The 19,404-nt window shown below is 41.4% G+C and overlaps 1 protein-coding gene across 12 annotated transcripts in view; it reads left to right on the top strand.

The window, feature by feature from the left end:
* Positions 1-19,404, top strand: part of PKHD1 (PKHD1 ciliary IPT domain containing fibrocystin/polyductin) — a 475,771-nt gene that overhangs the window by 135,456 nt on the left and 320,911 nt on the right. For all 12 annotated transcript variants that reach the window (XR_006385080.1, XM_044252662.1, XM_044252680.1 and 9 more), the window contains one exon: positions 6,574-6,730. Coding sequence is in view for 11 of the 12 variants with exons in the window: in XM_044252662.1 (XP_044108597.1) it covers positions 6,574-6,730 (157 nt within the window). In the remaining variant the exon portion in view is untranslated. The remainder of the gene's footprint in view (positions 1-6,573; positions 6,731-19,404) is intronic.

Genomic DNA, 19,404 nt, shown 5'->3' with positions numbered 1-19,404 from the left:
CTCCATAAATTTTGTTGAATCCAGAGGTCCATCTGTTTTGTTGTTCCAGGCAAGAAAACTGAAAAGAGCCTGGGATTGGGAAGTGGGATTATGCTGGTTAAGGTGCATGCAAACATATGGAACCGTTACTATTAATTTTTTAAAATTTGAAAAATTTTCAGTTTAAAGTAGAGAGGGCAATACGTGTATTTTTCAGTTGTGAGGGTTTATTGATACTGTAAGTAAGACGTGTAGCATGGTGCCTGGGAAAGGAGAGGAACAGAAGGGTCTGTAGCTATCATTGTCATTATTACTTTCTCTGACAAGTGGAATGATCTTCCAGTTTGTAATTCAGAAGAGTCATTATTAGAGGAGATCTGAAGATTCACATGGAAGAGAAGATAAAGAGAGGCTCTGTAAATTTGTTCTGTTTGCAGACTGTTAATAGTCCCCTGAAGCTCAAAAGTGTGAAAATAACTTACGTGCAAGAAGCATTCAGTTAATATCAATATTCGTTGTGAAATAATGGGAGTTTAGGATGTGTATAGAACCCAGAGGTAAGCTGGTAAATTGCCTTGTTTTCTAGCAGGGACAATGGGGAAATTTGAACTGGGCACACGCCTCTGGCAAAAGGTATGGTTGCCATTTCTTTGAGGAGTCAATGGGTTGGACTGTACAGAAGGGCTTTCTCATGTTATCGCATAATCATGAAGGGTTTATAAGCACCAAGAAAAGAAAGGGATCACTTAGAGCCAGCATGAGCTCAGTAAGAACAAATTATGCCAAACTAATTTAATTTCCTTTTTGTTCCCTAAGGAGTTATTAGATTATAGGTCGGGGGCTCTATTTGTAATCCTGGATTTGTAGATGGTTGACTTTCCTAAAATAAGCATTTTTTGTTTCATAATCATCTGAAATAATCTTAGCCTATGTTAATTTACCTGCAGTGTCCAGATTAAAAAAAAAGAAAAGAAAAGAAAAGAAAAAAGGTGATTAGTGAGCTGGGTTTCACCTCTAAGGCAGTCCCGGCCAGGGTCAGTCAGCTAATCTGCTGACCTCCTGTAGCCTCCTGGTCTTCCCTTTAGTTATTACACTTTATATTAATTATCTGGCTATTTATCTTTTTCTCAATGATAATATGAGCACCTTAAGAACAAGGATGAGGTCACATGCACCTACAAGAGCTGCCTTTACATCAGCTCAAACATAAAAGGTTTGGGATTTCAATTGGCTGGCAAGTTAAATGTCATCCAATATTATAATACTATTATTAAAATAGCCAAGACTATTAGTGGGAGAGCAGGTGTTATTTAATAAATGATGTGAAGACAGTTAACTCTTTGAGGGGAAAACAAGAAAAAATGGGAAACCTCTCGCCAATATAAATTCTAAATTCATTGAGGATTAACATATATAAGACCCTCCAAATCAAGAAGAATATATAAGTGACATTTATGTCAGAATGAAAAAAGGGTGTCCTATGCATAAAATAAGAGGATGTCACAAGAGAAAATATAAATATGTTTGTTTTCATGAAACTTAAAAACATTTCCACGTGAAAGAGCATTGAAAAAAATTTGTAGCTTCCTAGCCAATTATTTTAGTTATTAAGTGATGGCATCATGATTAAGAGCCCAAATAAGACTTGACCATTTAAATCTACTTGAGGGGTGCCTACTCCATGCCAGACATTATAGGAACTGGGGGTATAGCCAAAATTCAAGAAGCTCTAATGAAGGTTGTATTTTATTGGAGGTTGTTGGGCTATAAACAAGTATACCATGTTTCCGTGGTGACAAAAGCTTTGTAGAAAATGAAGAAGAGTCCGGGGTAGAGAGAATGTTGGTCACAGGGACCTGTCTTTTCCTGTTTCCTGAGCCTGCATGCTCAAGAAGGCATTCTGGTGAGGTGTCAAGACTGGTCTTCCTTGTCTTTGTCACGTAGGAGACACTGTGACTGGAGACAGGCCCCCGTTCTACCTCCTTCACCCGCCCAGCTTGACACAGATGCTCACAAATAGGTCTCTGCTGTGCTTGGTGTTCCAACTTGCTGATCAATGACTTCTTTCAAGATGACTCTGGTGGTGTTGCAAGTACATTTAAGGTGACGTGTAAGATTTGCAGACACTGCACATTCTGCGAAGTTCACAGAAGTGCTGACACGCCGTAAGAAGAAAACAAATTGCATAAGCTTCCTTGCTGAGGCAGGAAAGTTTGTGTGTGTGTGTATACACACATACACACACACATATATTTGCTCACATATACATAAGTTTATATATACAGATTTATTTGGAGTTGTTTGTACTGAAGTAAAGATGAGGGCATGTTCTGGATAGTTCTTAAATCTTTATTTCCATCCCCACCCCCATAGGCCTGTGAGGAAATGGTTTTGGGATGGGAATGAGTCATTTGTTTATCTCAAAGGAGAAAACAAAAGCTAAAGGCTGAGCACCTTGGGGAGTACAGGGGAAAGAGCTTATATTCAGGGGAAGTGAAACATGCGTTGACCAATGAGTTGGGTTGGTAACAAGGATCATGGCTATCACCAAATACCTCATGTTGGTATCAGCTGAGAGGCTCCCTGGTATATTGACAAGATGTCTTTTAAAATACCCTTAGCAGGGGCGTCTGGGTGTCTCAGTGGGTTAAGCATCTGATTCTTGGTTTAGGCTCAGGTCATGATCTCAGTGTCCTGAGATCCAGGGAGCCCTTCCTAGGGCTCTACCCTCAGCCCAGTGGGCTTGGATTCTCTTCCTTTCCCCCTCCCTTCCCTGGGCTCTTTCCCCCTCTTCTCCTTTCCTTTTGCTCTTGCCTCTCTGCTCCTTCTCCTCTGTTCCTCCTCCTCTGCTGCTCTCCCCACCCCTATGCGCTGTGTCTCTTAAATGAATGAATGAATGAATAAATAAATAAAGAAGTCTTTAAAAAAATCCCCTAAACATTCTTTTTTGCTTAATTGGATCGAAGTGATAAGGATCAGAAGATAAGGACGTTGGAAAGTGAGCCACTCCCACTGCGTCCTGTAGTGTTGCCCTGGTAATCACGGGACTACCACTGGCACAGGGAATGATGTTACCAGTGTGTCATATGGAACAGTCAAGAGCTAAGAGCTTGGTTTGTAATGACAGGCTCAAGGACAACTTGCAACTAAGGCCATACGTTTCTCTTTCACTTCCCCAGATGGCGGCTGGATAGTTGAGGCACATTCATTTTTTTAGAGCTTTTAGTATTTAGTCATTGTTTTGTACTAAAGCATAAGCATCCCTTAAAATGCACACATCTCTTGATACCATTATAATGCCAAGGAGAAGTTTGGGCACAAAGGAAGCTTAGGTCTCTTGAAACTTACAATACTTAACATTTACATTCATTTTGAATCTACCACACTGACTAGAGACACTGAAGGTGGAAGAAAAAAATGGCAAAAGATTTCACAAGAAAGATGGAATTTGAGTCTGGGGTTTTCATTTAGATACACTCACCGTCATTTGGTTTAAGTGAAATAGAGCTTGAAAATGTAGAAAGCAATGTGAAAGCATGTGGGCCAATCCCAGTGGTTCAAACCTGTGGGCTGCAGATTTATAAGTATTCTGGGTTTCTGCCTATTTGTTCACCTGCTGGATAAGGAAGGTGGTTGGAGTCACATGTGTGTGTGTGTGGATGGAATTAGCAGCTGGACGATTCACTTAGGATGATTATTTCATTGATTTTCATTGAGCACTGCTATGTGTCAGATACTTTTTCAGGGTGTGGGGATATAGAAACAACCAAAACAAAGTCCTGGCTTTTGTTTGGTCAGCTCGACAGGTGAGAAAAACACACAGAATTAAAGATTTTATCCCAGAATAAAGCAGTATTTGGGAGAAGGAGTGACTGGAGATGCTATTTTATTAAGGAGATAGGGTAGGTGCTATTATGTGCTCAGAGACCTGAATGAAGTAGGAGAGGGGGCCAGCAGATATTTTGAGGAAGAGAGTTCCAGGAGAGGCTAAGATAAGTGAAAAAATCTTAGTTGGGAGCTTCCTCTGCATGGGTCCCTTCTGTCCTCACCACTGTGGCCTCTGATACTACCTTCAAACTCCTTGAGCCTTTGTTTTTCCAAGGATGAGGAGGAGATAACAATATTCAACCTTTCCACTTGCCAAGGTGGGGGCTGAGTGTAGCAATTTTTGAAGGTGGCCAGGCTGGGCCAAGGTGTTATGTAACACATGGAGGACAGCTAATGTGTACACACACAGGTGCTTCAGAGCAAGAGAGGAAGTCTTAAAAGTTCACTTAGAGCTAGATAACAGGTATCGGTGCTAATTCTAAGTGTTAAGATGTTCTCAGTTAATGGAAGATACCATGGAATGGCCTTCCTTTGACCCTCTTTCATACCTAACTGATGTCTAATTGTTCTAGACATTAGAACAAGATGTCTAGAACAATTAGAGACATTGTTCTAGAACCCGAGAACCTTGGCTTTTTTGTCGTTCTATAGCTGGGGTATGGACCTGACCACCTGGTTGATGTCTCAGGAAGAGCTGTGCTGCTGAATCCTTCAGAGCCCTTACAACTCATCCACACCCCCATCTGGCCAGGCTCACTGGCCTTCCTTAAGAACCTGAGCTTCAGGGGCTGGTTTGGAGGAAACATCCAGGTCCCTTTTTGGGATACATCTCCTTCCGCCTAGCCCTCGACCCTAGTTCATCCTCAGACTTTGATGCAGAAGTGTTATCTGATGGATCATGAACATGACCATTCCCTGGGCCCCACCTCCTGTGTTTCTGATTCCATCCCGGTGGCTCTGAGGGACTCTGCACCTTATACAGTTCTGAGTGACTCTCTTCAAAATGAAGGGACGGGATTTCTCTAGAGTCTTTCCACTTCTGATCTTCTAGGAACGTAGGCTTTTTTGAAAGTCCTCTGGTTCACCTTCTCTGCTATTGACTTTACCATCTTCGTCCAGTTCAGCCTCTTCCAGCTTCTCATCACTTTATTCCATTCCATTTTCCTCCTATTCACCTCCCTTTCCTCTTTATGGATTTTATGGGAGTGAATGAAGGAATTTTAAGAACATATCATGTGTACAGCCTGTTAAGGACCACTTTGTGGAATTTCACCTCCCTTTGCCTAGCTCCGGTGTGAAATCAGTAGAGAGCTAACCTTCTCTCCCACTTTTTGAGTCTACGGAGGGTTCTTGTGGGGCTATGGTTCATACAACTCACAAAGATGCTCACATACCACCCCTTCTTCCTTTCGTGGTGTTGGCACTGCTGATTACTATGCCTTAGGCTTTTCTGTCTCTTAAACTGAGAGGAGTCCCTGGTTTTTTCTCATTTGTAGGTTTAGAGAATGAAAAGATCCTGCTTTTTCTTATACCAAAGGCTTATTGGTGATTGGGTTGGGTACACAACTCAAGACTATTGAGCTGGGGGGTCAATACACTCTCCTGGCTCTTTTGGCTACACATTTTTCCATTTTCTCTCTCAGAACGACTGCAGGGTACTATTCTCTGTGTAGGTGTAGTTACTGGTGTTATAAACAGGCCTTTCCTTCCTAATGATCTTCTCCTATCTGTCTCTAACCCTTCACAAGAGGATCTTCTAGGCAGTTCTTTTATAGAAACTCAGACTTCACATTTGGTTGGAATCTAGGCAGGAAGAAGAAGCATGTGGAAAGTGGCAGACATATGTTGTGTGTACTACCTTGAGGGAAACACCTTCTCGATTCTGATTTTATTATACTAATCATAATTATAGTCCCATAACTGCTCAAGACATTTAGACATGTTCTCGGTCTCTTCCATGAACTGAGTACTGCTTTCTGTGGTTTTCACATTCTTTTTTTGAAAACATGTGACTTCAGTATGACCATAAATTAAAAGGAAAGTTAATGGTTCTGGGAGGGAGACTGGAGGCTGGGTGGGGATGGGGTGCTTCCTTATTTGGGCTCCTTGCACCCTCGCTCCTGGCCCCTCACTCAAAGTTTCTGGGCTATCATATGAAGGCAGTGGGCATTTCACCCATACATTTCATTTTCAGCATGGATGCACCAAGCTCAAAGGGAAAGGCAACAATAATATCCAAAAAAAAAAAAAAAAAAGTAGGAGGATGGATCAGAACACTTGGAAAGAGGAATGTTCCTATAAAACAGGGACACTTGGCAGTACAGCCAGTGAAAAATGATACCAATTACATAAAGCAAAATGCCACCCATCAAGCAGAACATTTTAATTCTCTTTATTCCAGGCTATTTATGACTTTTTGTTCAAGACTCAATGCGTGTCTGTAAAAATAAAAAATGGATTCGACACTGTCTATTAGGTAGAAGGGGGCTTGTTCTAGGAAAAAAAAAGGAAAAAAGGTAAGAAAACATTAGCAGCATGACACTGTTGGAGAGTTCCAGTGGCCGACACAGAGACATTTCAAGTGTAACTTTGCCCCTTCTGTATTTTTCCCTTTTTGAGTTGGTGGTATGAGGAAGACAGGGTGACTGATTTTATTGAGACGTTTGACATTATATGTTAATCAACTTTAGTTTAAGAAGTTTCCATTTAGATTGATCCCCCTACTATCCTGCTTTAAAACAAAACAAAACATTAAAACTTTTCCAGGGCAGCTTTTCCTTTCATTTCTGCTGGAGGTGGTCGAGAGCTCACAGCTGGTTTCCTGAAAGAGTGCCACAAGATGGCGACAACGTCACGGTGGAGAACGGCCATTCCCTGCTGCTTGATACCAACACAAGCATCCTCAGCTTCCTGCACGTTAAAGGTCTGTGGAGTGTGGAGACTGGTGGTGGCATTACTGGGTATAATTCTACCACGTTGGGGGAGCAGGATGGAGGGGAACATTTTGGATAAGTTCCAGCTCTTGATTGACAACTTATACTGGGAACAAATTGAAATTTTACCATAAAAGGAAGAAGTGGTCAGAGGGTTAAAAATCAAGGCCCTGTCTTTTGCCTATTGTAAGCACAGAGCTTAATTATTTTATTTTTCCAAATACAAGAAGGTTAACAGTGTTATCAAAGAATACGCTTCTTTATTCCAGCACTTTGTAGTCGTGCTTGTCCAGGGTAGCCCCCACAATGTAGCAAAATGCTCTGAAACTGGTTAAGGCTGTTGCCTTTGAAATTCCCTGCCAAGAAAGCAATGTCTTCCTGCTTTTACCCTGTTGTGGTTTTGACTTCCTGGTCCCATGGAAAGTCATATAAATAGGCTTCCTTATTGCAAAGCTGGCCACATAGCTCTAGGGTCTGGGAAGTTGGACGAGACTGAGAATTCAAATTTCAGCTCCTCCACCACATCACCAAATGACTAAGTCACTTATTTCACCTCTTTGAGCATTTGTTTCCTTATCTGCTAAATGAGAATAAAAATCATTGCCTACTTCAGTGGCTGATAATAAGGAATGGTTATCAAAGTGACTGTCTTCATTGGCAAATGAAAATAGCTTTGGAAATGTGATTAGTTATGGGTAGCTATAAAACTCTGCACTGAAACATTACTCTTTACTAAAAATATATTTAACACTTACAGGGGCATTTACTCTTGTTAAAGTAAGAGCATGGCTACATAAGGGAAAAGCAAATATTTTGAAGGGGATAAACCAATGTAATATTGATACCTGTCTCATATAGACAGAATCAGGTTTTTCTGATTAGGTGTTTTACATTTTGTATTTTAGGAAGTTAGAAAGTACGCTCCCCACTCCCACCCCCACCCTGGTAGCAAGGAAGAAGTTTTCAGGCAAATCAGTTAATTAGTACCCTTTAGGAAAAATGGTCTGTCAATTTGGGATCTTGACCTCTTTGTGGGTTGTGTGTGTGTGTGTGTGTGTGTGTGTGTGTGTGTACGCACGGGTGACTGGTGGCTTTGGGGGATGCTGACTTATCAATGGACATCAACTACCTAAAGATCAACAATGACACAGGAAGGCTACAGACTTAAAATCTCAGCTTAAAGATGCTCTTTGTAGACCTTTAACCAGGGGTCAAATGCTGCTGGGGGATGGGATGACCTTTAGGCTCTCAGGGTCTTTGCCTTTTATTGATATCATTTGGGAGAACGTCCCAGCTCAAAGTCTTGCCCAGCTGAGTCTCTGGATGTCCCATTAGTTCCAGGTCAGTATTCAATCAAGAAAAGGTGTTGATAGAGGGAGAGCCTGAAGATGGTAAAGAGGCATCAGAAAGGGGACAAAGGCTAAGAGAAAAACAAGGACATGTGGAATATACACTTGGTTTCTCACTCTTGGAGATTTTAAGATCTAAATAATGAAAATACGTGTCACCTTTCAAAAGTGGCTTTTATTAATATTTCTAGTCCAGGCAATATATTTCAGTCTCAAATTATTTGAAGTAAGAGAGCCAGGTTTGGAAGAGCAAACCCTTATCCTGCGGAGAGGGAGAATGAGTTATCTAAAGGATTCCATCTTTCTCTTGGAGAGTAGAAACATTGGTAGGAATGTAAGGGTTAAGTAGTAGATACCAGTTTCTGTACATGTAGGTACAGGAGGTGTTGGCAGGAAACAGGGTTGCCTGGAATGAAATTGAGTGTTTTGTCATATGTGTATGGGTCATAGCTTCTAGAAAGAATGAGAACGGGAAAGAGGCACAGGTCATATTTGATTCAGTCAGTGACTTATTGATACTTAGTAAGTGGCCTAGGAACTTGTATGAGATATGAGAAAAAGTGAAGAATAATACTTAATGTCAGTAATATGCATATCACTAAAGAAATTAATTAGAAAGCAAATATTAAAAAAGTAAAATTTCTGGGGCACCTGGGTAGCTCAGTGGGTTAAGCCTCTGCCTTCGGCTCAGGTCATGATCTCAGATGGGTCCTGGGGTTGAACCCCTCATTGGGCTCTGCTCGGTGGAGAGCCTGCTTCCCCCTCTCTCTCTGCCTGCCTCTCTGCCTACTTGTGATCTCTGTCTGTCAAATAAATAAATAAAATCTTTGGGAAAAAAAGAAAAGCAAAATTTCTGATTCTAAAAATTGTGTTGCAAGCAGTGAGACAGAATAAGGTCCAGAGGACTCAGGGTATGGAAGGTTGAGATTAGAACTGGGTGGTGGAGAGAAGGTGAAGAGCCTATTATTTATGAATGAGACAAGTTTTGACCATCCATATACAGAGAGAATCTAAATTTGAGGAACTTCCCCTCAGTGTTGCTTATTGGAACTGTACGTGTCCAGTGGTTCAGGCCAAAAACCCTGGAATCATCCTGGACTTCTTTCTTTTTCTCACATCCCATGACCAATCCATCACTGAATTTTGTCTGGACCTTTGACATGTGTCCATATATCAACATCTCCATTGGTCCTAACCTAGTCCTAACCAACATAATTTTTGTCTGGGACCATTTCAAATGGCCTTATAGTTGGTTCCCATGTTTCTGATTCTTTGTTTTCCTTAGAAGAAGACCCCCAATTTTTATTTAGGACAGCAGTGTATCCAGCTAAAATGCTATATTTCCCGGCCTTCTTTGTGGTTAGACATAGCCTTGTGGCTAAAAGCTGGTCAATGAGATATAAGGGGAGGTAGGGTACAGGACATCTGGGAAGTGTCCTGAAGTAGAGTGGACCCAATAGGAGGCACGCTCTATTTGTCCTTTCTTCTTTCTCTTCTTTACTTCTTGGAATGTAAATGTGATTGTTCCATTTTTAGCTGACATCTTGGACAATGAGGTGGTTCATTAAGAATGGGGAAGCAGAAAAATGGGAGAAACCCAGGACCCTGATGACACTGGAGTTACCTTAATAGCATGGCAACTTGGCCTGCCCATCTCTGAAGATATTTCACATGTTTAAGTCATGGTGTTTGACTTTTATGCCATATACTAAACAAAACAAAACAAAACAAAACAACACAACCCACAAACAAACCAAAAACCAAAAACCAAAACACAACCCAATAGTTTATTGTTCACATCCGTCAAAAACATGTCAGATCTTGTACTTCGTTCCTCTAACGGCCCCAGTGGCTTCCCATCTCATTAGGAGTAAAATCTGACCTTAACCATTACCAAACATCTGATCTCTTCTTTCTTATTTGCTCTGCTCCAGCTCTTTGATAAATATACCAGGCGTACACACGTACCTCAGGCTTTGCCCATAATATCCTTTGCCTGGGACATTCTTCCTCCAGATATTCATGTGGCTCACTTTTTTTGTTTGCTTTTTGAGAAAATGTCCACTTATCAGAAAGGCCTTGCTGGTCATCTTTTCTGAAATTGCAATCACTTCTTATCTACTTTGCTTTACTTTTCTTTATAACATTTATCACCACAGAACATATTATGAATTTCCTTGTTTATTTACAGTCTGCTTCCTCTGCTAGAATAAGCTCAAAAAGGCAAACAACCTCAGCAATTTATTTGCTACTATTTATTCAATGTCTAGGACATTGAATTTACATGTTGATGGTTGAATAAAACCAGGCGTTTCTGGTTGATGGACAAGTAAAATGGTGCAAAGTTCAGATCTTGGGTGAAATTTAAGAAGTGTAATTTTTATTTTTATTTTTTTAAGATTTTATTTATTTATTTGACAGACAGAGATCACAAACAGGGAGAGAGGCAGGCATAGAGAGAGAGAAGCAGGCTCCCCGCTGAGCAGAGAGCTCGATTCGGAGCTTGATCCCAGGATCCTGAGATCATGACCTGAGCTGAAGGCAGAGGCTTTAAACCACCAAGCTACCCAGGCATCCAGAAGTGTAATTTTTAACCTCTTGCTTTGTTCATTATTACTTTTCCTGACAAATTAACTTTTACTGTCCTTCGTTCTCACATATGTATGCAGTGTAGGTACACAGGTAAACACACATGTATACATGCACATATGTATACTTATAAATGTGTGTATATTTTTACATATATGTATACAAACACATACCATATATAAATGTATGCAATTATGAGTTGTGAGAAATATAAAATCTATTATTAAGTTACTTTTCCATTTCTAAAAGGCATTTGAAACTGGTAAAGGACTCCAACTCTCAAAAATCTGGTTCCTAGCGTAGCTCTAAACCTTTAATGTCTTCTGTTGTCTATAATATGTGTGAAAGTTCTTAAGAGATAATAACAAGTTTTTCAAATATGAGATTGAATCATCATCATCAGCAGCAGTAATTCAATCTCTGAATCTGTTACTGTCTCTCTCTTTCATACCCTTTCATGGTATCAGAAAAGTAGCTGAGTGGAATTTTCTTTGTTTTTTCTGATACCGTCTGGGGCCATGATTAAGGACAAACAGTTTCAAGCCCAAAAATAATTTCTTCAAAAGATTTGAACAAATGAAATCAGATGTGTGATAGTGGGAGCACTTTCTCAGCCATCCCCACAGTATTCCAAAGGTGACGTTCCACAGGAAATATGGTACAGACTTTGAAAGGATTCGTGCTATGTAACAGTGAAACTAGATCCCTTGACAACTATATTTAGAAGTACTTTATGAAAATATTGCATCCTCTATATTATTTTTCCATTCATGGAAGCCAGCCTCCCAATATGTAGAAGTGGAGGCCCCTACATTGGGAAAACCAGTACTTCTATGCATGGCCCTCAAGAGTCTTGAGTTCTCGGTGCTTTGCTTGTATTTCTATCTGTAAAATAGAACTAACATTCTTTTCTTACTAGTACAATTTATATAGTAGAAAGGAGGGTTATAAATTTCTCTGAGGCAAAATTTTTGCCATTTTTTATGAGGCTGTATGTACCAATTTTTGAACTTTATTAAAAAATGGCATCTTAATTTCATGACCATAAGAGCTTCTGCTATATTTATAAGTATTTTACCTTAATTAGCAAGATATTCAGAACTTCCATTTACTTACCATCTCTACTTCTTCCTTCCATTTATCTCTCTCTTTTTTTTTTAGATTATTTTTTTGGGGGTACTGTTAAACACAAAAGAGAATTAACCCAATCAATTAATACTAATGAGCTGGGATGGAAATAGGCATATTGCTTTGATTTAATTAATTATATTTTTCGTTCTTTTATGTTAAGATGCCCAACGGCCACAGGCATTGCTGAATTAAAATTTATTTTTTTCTCCCAAGTAATTATGATGAGCCATAATAACAAAGGAGGGATGTTACCCTCTTGTCAGAGCTTATACATCCTGGGCAAGGAACTTGAGTTTGCGGTCTGTAGTTGGAGAAACATTTATGTTTTCTGAATGAAGCAATGAATTTCTCTCTGTTCTGGTGGCCAAGCAGTTTGACATAAAGTGGCCTAGCAATAATGATTAAGAAAGGGCCAGTTATGGGGCACCTGGGTGGCTCAGTCAGTTAAGCATCTGCCTTCGGCTCAGGTCATGATCTCAGGATCCTGGGATCGAGCCCCACATTGGGCTCCCTGCTCAGCGAGGAGCCTGCTTCTCCTTCTCCCTCTGCTCTCCCCCATGTTTTGCTCTCTCACTCTTGCTCTCTCTCTCTCAGATTCTTAAAAAAAAAAAAAAAAGGGCCAACTGGGGGAGGATGAACCCTAGAAACCCCTCTTCCATGGCATTGGGCTCTGAAAAGGAAGGCATTTCAGTTTCTTATTACTTGCAATGCCTTCCCTTTCCAGTGCTTGAGGACAGACTTTTTTCTAGTGTCTGTGACTGCTGAATAGAGCATGGGGCTCTTTTAATGTGATTTTCTACTTCTTGGTCTGCTGTTGTATACCAAGGCAGTTCAGTGCTTGGCAGGCTTTTGAGCAGAGAGGATGGAGTCTGAATCTGGGCTCTTCTTCTTACTGGCCCTGTGACCTTGGACAACTGGCCCAGCTTCCATAAACCTCACATTTCACCTCATGAGGGTCACACCTGTTCTAATGGCAGCAACAGTGACAGTGATGGCTAACCTTTATCATTTGCTATTGTGGGGCAAGTCTGCAATGTGTTGCCCAATCAGATGGATGTGTTGAGTATTCTTAGGTGAGGGAATGTTCGTAAAGCTCTTAGCACAGGGCCTGGTCCAGAGTAAACATCCAGTTAATGATAGGTTTTGTTTTGTTTCCGGACTGATGGGGATAACAGAAGAGATGGCTGAAATATCAGGCCTAAGTTGCAATTTTATTTACAGATAGTGGCTGCCTCTATGTACAAAGCAAACTGGATTACTGAAAGAATTAGCTTGGTAATAAGGACCTGGGATTGCTTTTTGCCTCTGTTATCTTTGGAATACATATTGAAGTGCTTTTCTTTCTATGGCAAGAGAGGGAAAGATACAGAGATGGCAGCAGCAGAGTCTATCCGTTTGGTTGTCTCCATTTTCCTTGTTATTTTGACTTCATGGAAGCCATGTTTTCTTGGTGCCATTTGGCATAGGGTCTTATTTTCTCCAATTTTTTTTTTTTTTATGGTCTCCAGTTTTGAAGATACTCAGATCTTTCTTGTCCATTATCTTTGGGGTGTCTAGGGCATGCAAATGAATATTCTTAGCTCATTGAGATGAACCACCTTTTCTTGAACCACTCTCGAGTTCATTGTAGAGTTTCTTCATCCTTGGCAAGGATTTGAGGAGTTCAGAGTGAGGTGTTCAGGGCTGTCCCCAACACAGCCTTTTTAACCCCAGGGATTTTCCAGTTGGTTCCTTCTAGTTAGTAGGGAGTCGGACTCAGTTGCAGAGGTGCATGCTTTAGATAATTCTTTGCGGTCCCGTGATCTGGGAATGCCACGAAGCACGACTTCCCTGGGACATGACTTGTGGTTTCTCTGGGCATCAGGTCTGTGGGAGTCATTGGGCAGATTACCCTCTGCCTATAATTTCCACTTCACAGATGTCAGCATGGATTTAAAAGAAATCTACATCTGCGGGCAGGCTGGAGTTGTGCTAAAAATGAAATACTCTGCATTATTACTACTTTCTCAACTATATAGTATTTTGGTCAGCGTGAGGGAGTTTGGGGGGTAGGTCCCATTTGTTACAAATTGGTCAGTTTAAAGTAATTTATCTGGAAGTTGGCTGGAAAAGGAAATCCACTGAGTTATCTCCTCTTCCAGCTGAGCCATAGCGACCCTTCAGGGCAGGAGGGGAGATCAGGAGGTGTAGACTCTGCAGCAAGGTGGGCTTATTATATTGTGGTCAGGAAACTGGGGGCCTGAGTTGAAATTCAAGGCAGTTCCAGATTCTCCTTTAGCTTTCAGTAAGCCGCCGAACCTCAAATCAAGATGGAAAATGCAAATGACGGTGCCTCTCTCCCCTTTGTAAGAAGGAAGTACAGTGAAGGGCTTAAATGTACTTTCTTCCTCATAATTTCAAGCATGGTGCTCCAGAATGTGCTGGGCTTTGCAGTAGGCAGAAGAGGAAGCCTGATGAAGAAGTCAGCATCAGAGAGAAATAACCGGACTTTTTTTGAAATCCACCCTTAACTTCCTTGACCTCATGTGTCTCTGTGTGGTGGTCTTTTCCTGGGGATTACATATTTAATATGGGGCTGTGTTTTTAATTCCTTCTACCTTTGGAGAAGGTACGGCGTAAGGCTCTAAGCTCAAGAAAGCAGGAACCACGTCCGTGTTTGCTTGCTCACGTTTGTATTACGGGACCATTATATCTTCAGGCACATGCTAGGTATTCAAGTAATTGTTGAAAGAGCTAACGAATGAATGAATGTTTGACCTAAAGAAGCAGATTAATGTTAGTTGTGGATTTTTCTATCATCAGAGTCCTTCCTGGTATTCTTAAATGTTAGTGGATTAGCCCAGACAGTGACCAATTTCATTTACTATTTGTGTATCAGGAGATCAGAGACAAAGGCTTTTTACTGTGGGGGACACTTGGCTCTGAAACCCCTTATTTTTCCCAATCAGACAATGGCTTACATTATTTACCTCCAGAGAACAGTCCCAGACACACTTGATTAGCCTTAAATGAAAGATAAACCATTGCTATGAGAAAGGACATGCTTTCCATAGATGGGCAGACAGACAGATAGATAGATATTAAACAATTTACAGTTTTGTGTTTTGACAACTTGAATGTCGTAACATGAAAAATGCTACCGAAAGGGACCAGTCCCTTCCTAGCACAGAAGCTATAATATTTTCAGTAATGAAAAATAAATATTTTAAACTTCCTTACTTAAAACGCTTTACTGGCTTTCCTTTAGCTTTTGAGATCAAGCCTAAACTACTTAATATGGCTTATGGGGTCCTTCAGGGTTTTTTGGTCTCTCCTTACCTCTTTACCTCATTTGTTGATTAACGATTTCCACATCCTATTTATCCAGATGGAAAACAGAACTAGAACTCTGGGATGTTTATGTATCTGGGATTCTTATGCATATAAAAACATATCAGAGACCAAGCCCTTTGTCACTTGTATTTCTCATGTACTGTAATATTCCTGCAGGTCAGGAAAAGGTAGGAGGTGTTCTCACTTTTTAAATAAACAAATCCTATGAGGAAACAACTGTGACCTTTTCCTCGCAAAGTTAGTATGCTACAGCCAATTTATGTTTACAATATTCAGAGAACAATTATATTTGGAACCTTTCTAATTGCTTAGAGAAATGTATCAAATTGGAGGGCTATTCAAAAATGTGATTGGGTCGGTGCTAATTTGAACTTTGGTAGGAGGGAGAAGATTATTTGAATGAATGAGTAACTTGGTAGTGAGGGAGATTTTTACCTGCCTGGAACAGACTTTGAAGAAAAGATAGTTTTTTTGTTGTTGTTGTTGGTTTGTTTTGTGTGTTTTTTTCTTTTTCTTTTTCTTTTTTTTTCCTGGTCTTTTCTGTTTCTCTTTGTAAATAGCTTTTGTTCTGAAGTCTTAAGTGACGTTTTAGAAACTCATGGACCAGCCAAGGGCCTGTATACTTAAATGCCAGAACCTGTGTTGGTAAAAAGATGGGATGATTTTTTTGGAAATGGAAAGGAACCAAGCGGGTTGCCTGGATGGCTCAGTGGTTAAGTGTCTGCCTTTGGCTCAGGTCAGGATCCTAGGGTCCTGGGCTTGAGTCCCACATCAGGCTCTCTACTCAGTGGGGAGCCTACTTCTCCCTCTGCCTGCCACTCCCCCTGCTTATTCTCTCTGTCAAATAAATAAATAAAATCTTAAAAAAAACAAAGGAACCAAGATTTAGTTAAGTAACAATTCTTAATAGTAGCTATAATGACAAAGGCATTTTTGGTATCTGTGTTTCAGTTCCTTTAAATATTTTTTATATAGTTTTCCACAAATAGGTTTAAATGTTATAATTAATATAGAGCTAATCAATTTATAAAATTAATTTAATGAGTTTCATGTGTCACAGAAAAAGTGAACGCTGACTCACAATCTTTATCACCTTTCTCCATTGGCTGTACAGTTGGCCAATGCACTAAAACCAAGGTATTTTTATTCACCTGGAGCGATTTAAACTTCACCTTGACCTTGTGGCAGTAGAGGCTGTATTTTTCACACTTTTTTTTTCTTTCAACACCTGGCTGAAAGGCTGGGAGGTAACAGCACACACATATTGGTTGGGTGACGAAGTGAGTTACTCTGCAATCCCATTTGTATTTCTCCACCTATTTTGGAAGAGAGCAGACAGCACAAGGCTATGGACACCTAGATCAGTTGTTCCATTGACCTAGAGTAGCAGTTCTCAAAGTGTGGTCCTTGATCAGCAGCATCACCTGGGACCTTGCGAGAAATGCAAATCTTGGGGCCCCACAGCAGACCTGCTTTGGGGCGGAGGCCTGCCAGTCTGTGTTTTAAGACCTCCAGGGGACTGAGATGCATGCTCAAGTTTGAGAACTTCGAGCCTAAAACAATAGAGGGAGCCACATAGAATTGTCAGGACCGGAAGCCAATTAACCTAGACCTGCTACTTTTTTCCCAAAGGCTATGTGACCCTTTGCAAAGAGCAATGGAAACTTGGCTGGGCACATTGCATGGGCCAGTCCGGAGCACAGCGGGTTTATTTGTTGTTGTTTGTTCTGTTTTGTTAGATGTAGTTCTCTGTCCTGCCAGGAAAATCAGAGCTGCTGAAAATGATTTTCCCCAACTGCTATTGTTTGTGGCTCTGACTTGGTGATTTTATTTCAGATATATTTTTCCCTGTCTACGTTGTCCATTTGATGGGGGTACCAGGCTAATTAAGGAATTAGTAAGCAGCATCCATTTCGGGGAGGTGGGTGATTCTTTTCCCGCAGCCCGAGAACCTTTCTTGCCCACACTTCCTAGTTCATATTTTCTTTTTTTAATCAGGCAGAGACATTACAATTAAAATACCGTTAAAGTGATTCTGGCAAGTATTGCAATAAGCATGTTTTTTAATTAAAGGAAGAACAGGGGGATGCATAAGCAGCATCAGCTAAGGGGGGAAATTTCATTCGATATCTATTTTAATTGAAAAGGAAAAAAAAATCGGGAAAAGCAGCAGCAGCAGCCAATGCCGGTGTGTATGGCTCGCTCCCAGGTTGCTAGGTTTAGGTGTTCTGTGCTTGATTAATTAGTAGCCAGCCAGAGAGTCCATTCCCTTTGCCCCCAATCCTTAAAGCCTGATTTATGCCTCACATCTCCCATGAATATGTGAGGGCTCAGGCATCTATTTCCTGAGCTGCTAGTGGATAGGATTATGGAGCGTGCACTGAGCTCTTGGGGGCTCTCGTTTGCCAGCCAAATTGATTTTCCGCCTTTCTGGCCGGGGACAAGCCCACCTCGAAGGCTTCCAGGCTCTGCTCCAGTGGATCAGGCACAAGCCTAATCCGGATCTTGCCAACAAAGGAAGCTGTGTGCATCCCCAACCATGCAGGCTTCGGGCTGTGGCTGCCTTTCCCCATTACTACCTTTCCCCCCTCTTCCTCACCTTCTCCTGCCACCCACATCCACAACAATGTGGTGCAGGAGGGTGCGGCAATGTGCCCAGATCCCTCGGCCAGCCCTTGTCACCTTGGCAGAGGGGGTATCTGTCCATCCTGAATGGATAGTCATCTCTAATTCTCCAGGGACAGAAAATTCTGCAAGCTTCCCTATCTATTTGATTGCATAACAACTGGAAAGGTAGCCAGAAACAGGCTGCAAAACATTTTAAGGAATTATTTGTGGTTGATACAAAAACCTGAGCGGGGGTTAATCATCATGGATAAGTAAACTGGATAATTTACATATACAAATTTAGGCAGTTCAGGCTTTGAGCAGTGAGTGATCTAGTTTGGGTTATAGATTGATCTAGTTAATTGAGGTCCTCAGCTGCCTTCCTGGATCTTACCTCCGCTCACCTCTGGCTTTCCTTCTGCTTAACCCTGGAGTCACTCTCCCTGGATTCATTTTATCACCTGCTGCAGATTTACCTAAACAAGTGGATTCTTGCTCTGCACACCTTCTCCTTCGAGCCTCCTAAAAATGACATAATGACATCTTCATCCACCACCTTCACACTTCTTAAAGTTCTTCCTAGAGCTTATGTCTCTACGACCTTGCAAATGTTCTCATTCACCCTATTCTTTGAATGACACCCAAGAATCCTGCTATTTTTCTCATGTTATTCTAGTTTTTAAGGAATAATATTTGACAGTTTGGTTCTCTTCTGTCTCTTCTGTACTCCCTCTTCATGGAGACCTTATTCACGTCTATAACTTCAACTCTTCCTTATTCAACCCATATCTAGTGACCTTTTGCCATGTCCCCCATATGTCAGGCACTATTCTAGGCACAGGGGCTATGGGTGTGATTGAAATGGACCAAAATTCTCACTCTCATAGTATTTATTTCTATAAAGAAATAGTCAAGTGAACAGGTTATAGTTTTTGTGAGATTTGCAGAGCAGCAGGGGGAACAATACAGCAGGGAAGGTGGAGAGGGAGCCTGGTGGTGGCTGGGGGTATTTGCACGTGGTGAGGCAAAGGCTGTGAGGCAGGGGAAGCAGGAAGATCAGTGCAGCAGGAGGACTATGAGCCCAAGGGAGAGAAGAGTGTGATTGGGTCAGAGAGGGCCAACCCTGTAGGGTTTAGTAGGCTTTGACTCTGAGTGTGGTGGGAGCCATTGGACACTCTGAGCAGAGAGGTGGCCTAAGAAGGTTTAACAGAAAAGGAAAGAAAAAGAATTGCACTGGGTGCTGTTGTGGGAGTAAACCCTGGGGTGGAGGTGGGGATAGCATCAGGGACCTGAGTTGAAAGGCTGTTACAGTCATCCAAAGATGAGATGAGAGTGATTTAAGTTTCCCACTCCCCAGTGGAAGATGTGGAAGTGGTGAGAAGTGGTTGGATTGTGGAGATCGTCTGAAGGAAGAAGGCACAAAATTTCCTGGAAGAGTGGCTGTGAGTGCAATGTTGACCTGAGGATTTTTAGGCTGAGCACCTGGAAGAATGGAGTTGCCATTTGTGACCTCTGCAGGAACTGTGGGATGACCTGTGGGGCAAGGCGAGGATTGGATGTTCTGGGAGTGCCAAGTTGAGGAGCCTGTGAGACACCTACATAGAGATGTTGGGTGGTCCTTGGGTGTATGAGTCTGAGTGACAGAGGCAGAAGAG

The sequence above is a fragment of the Neovison vison genome, chromosome 1 (assembly GCF_020171115.1).
Source record: "Neovison vison isolate M4711 chromosome 1, ASM_NN_V1, whole genome shotgun sequence".
In the NCBI taxonomy this organism is placed as follows: Eukaryota; Metazoa; Chordata; class Mammalia; order Carnivora; family Mustelidae; genus Neogale; species Neogale vison.
This window is presented reverse-complemented; position numbering and strand designations above follow the sequence as displayed.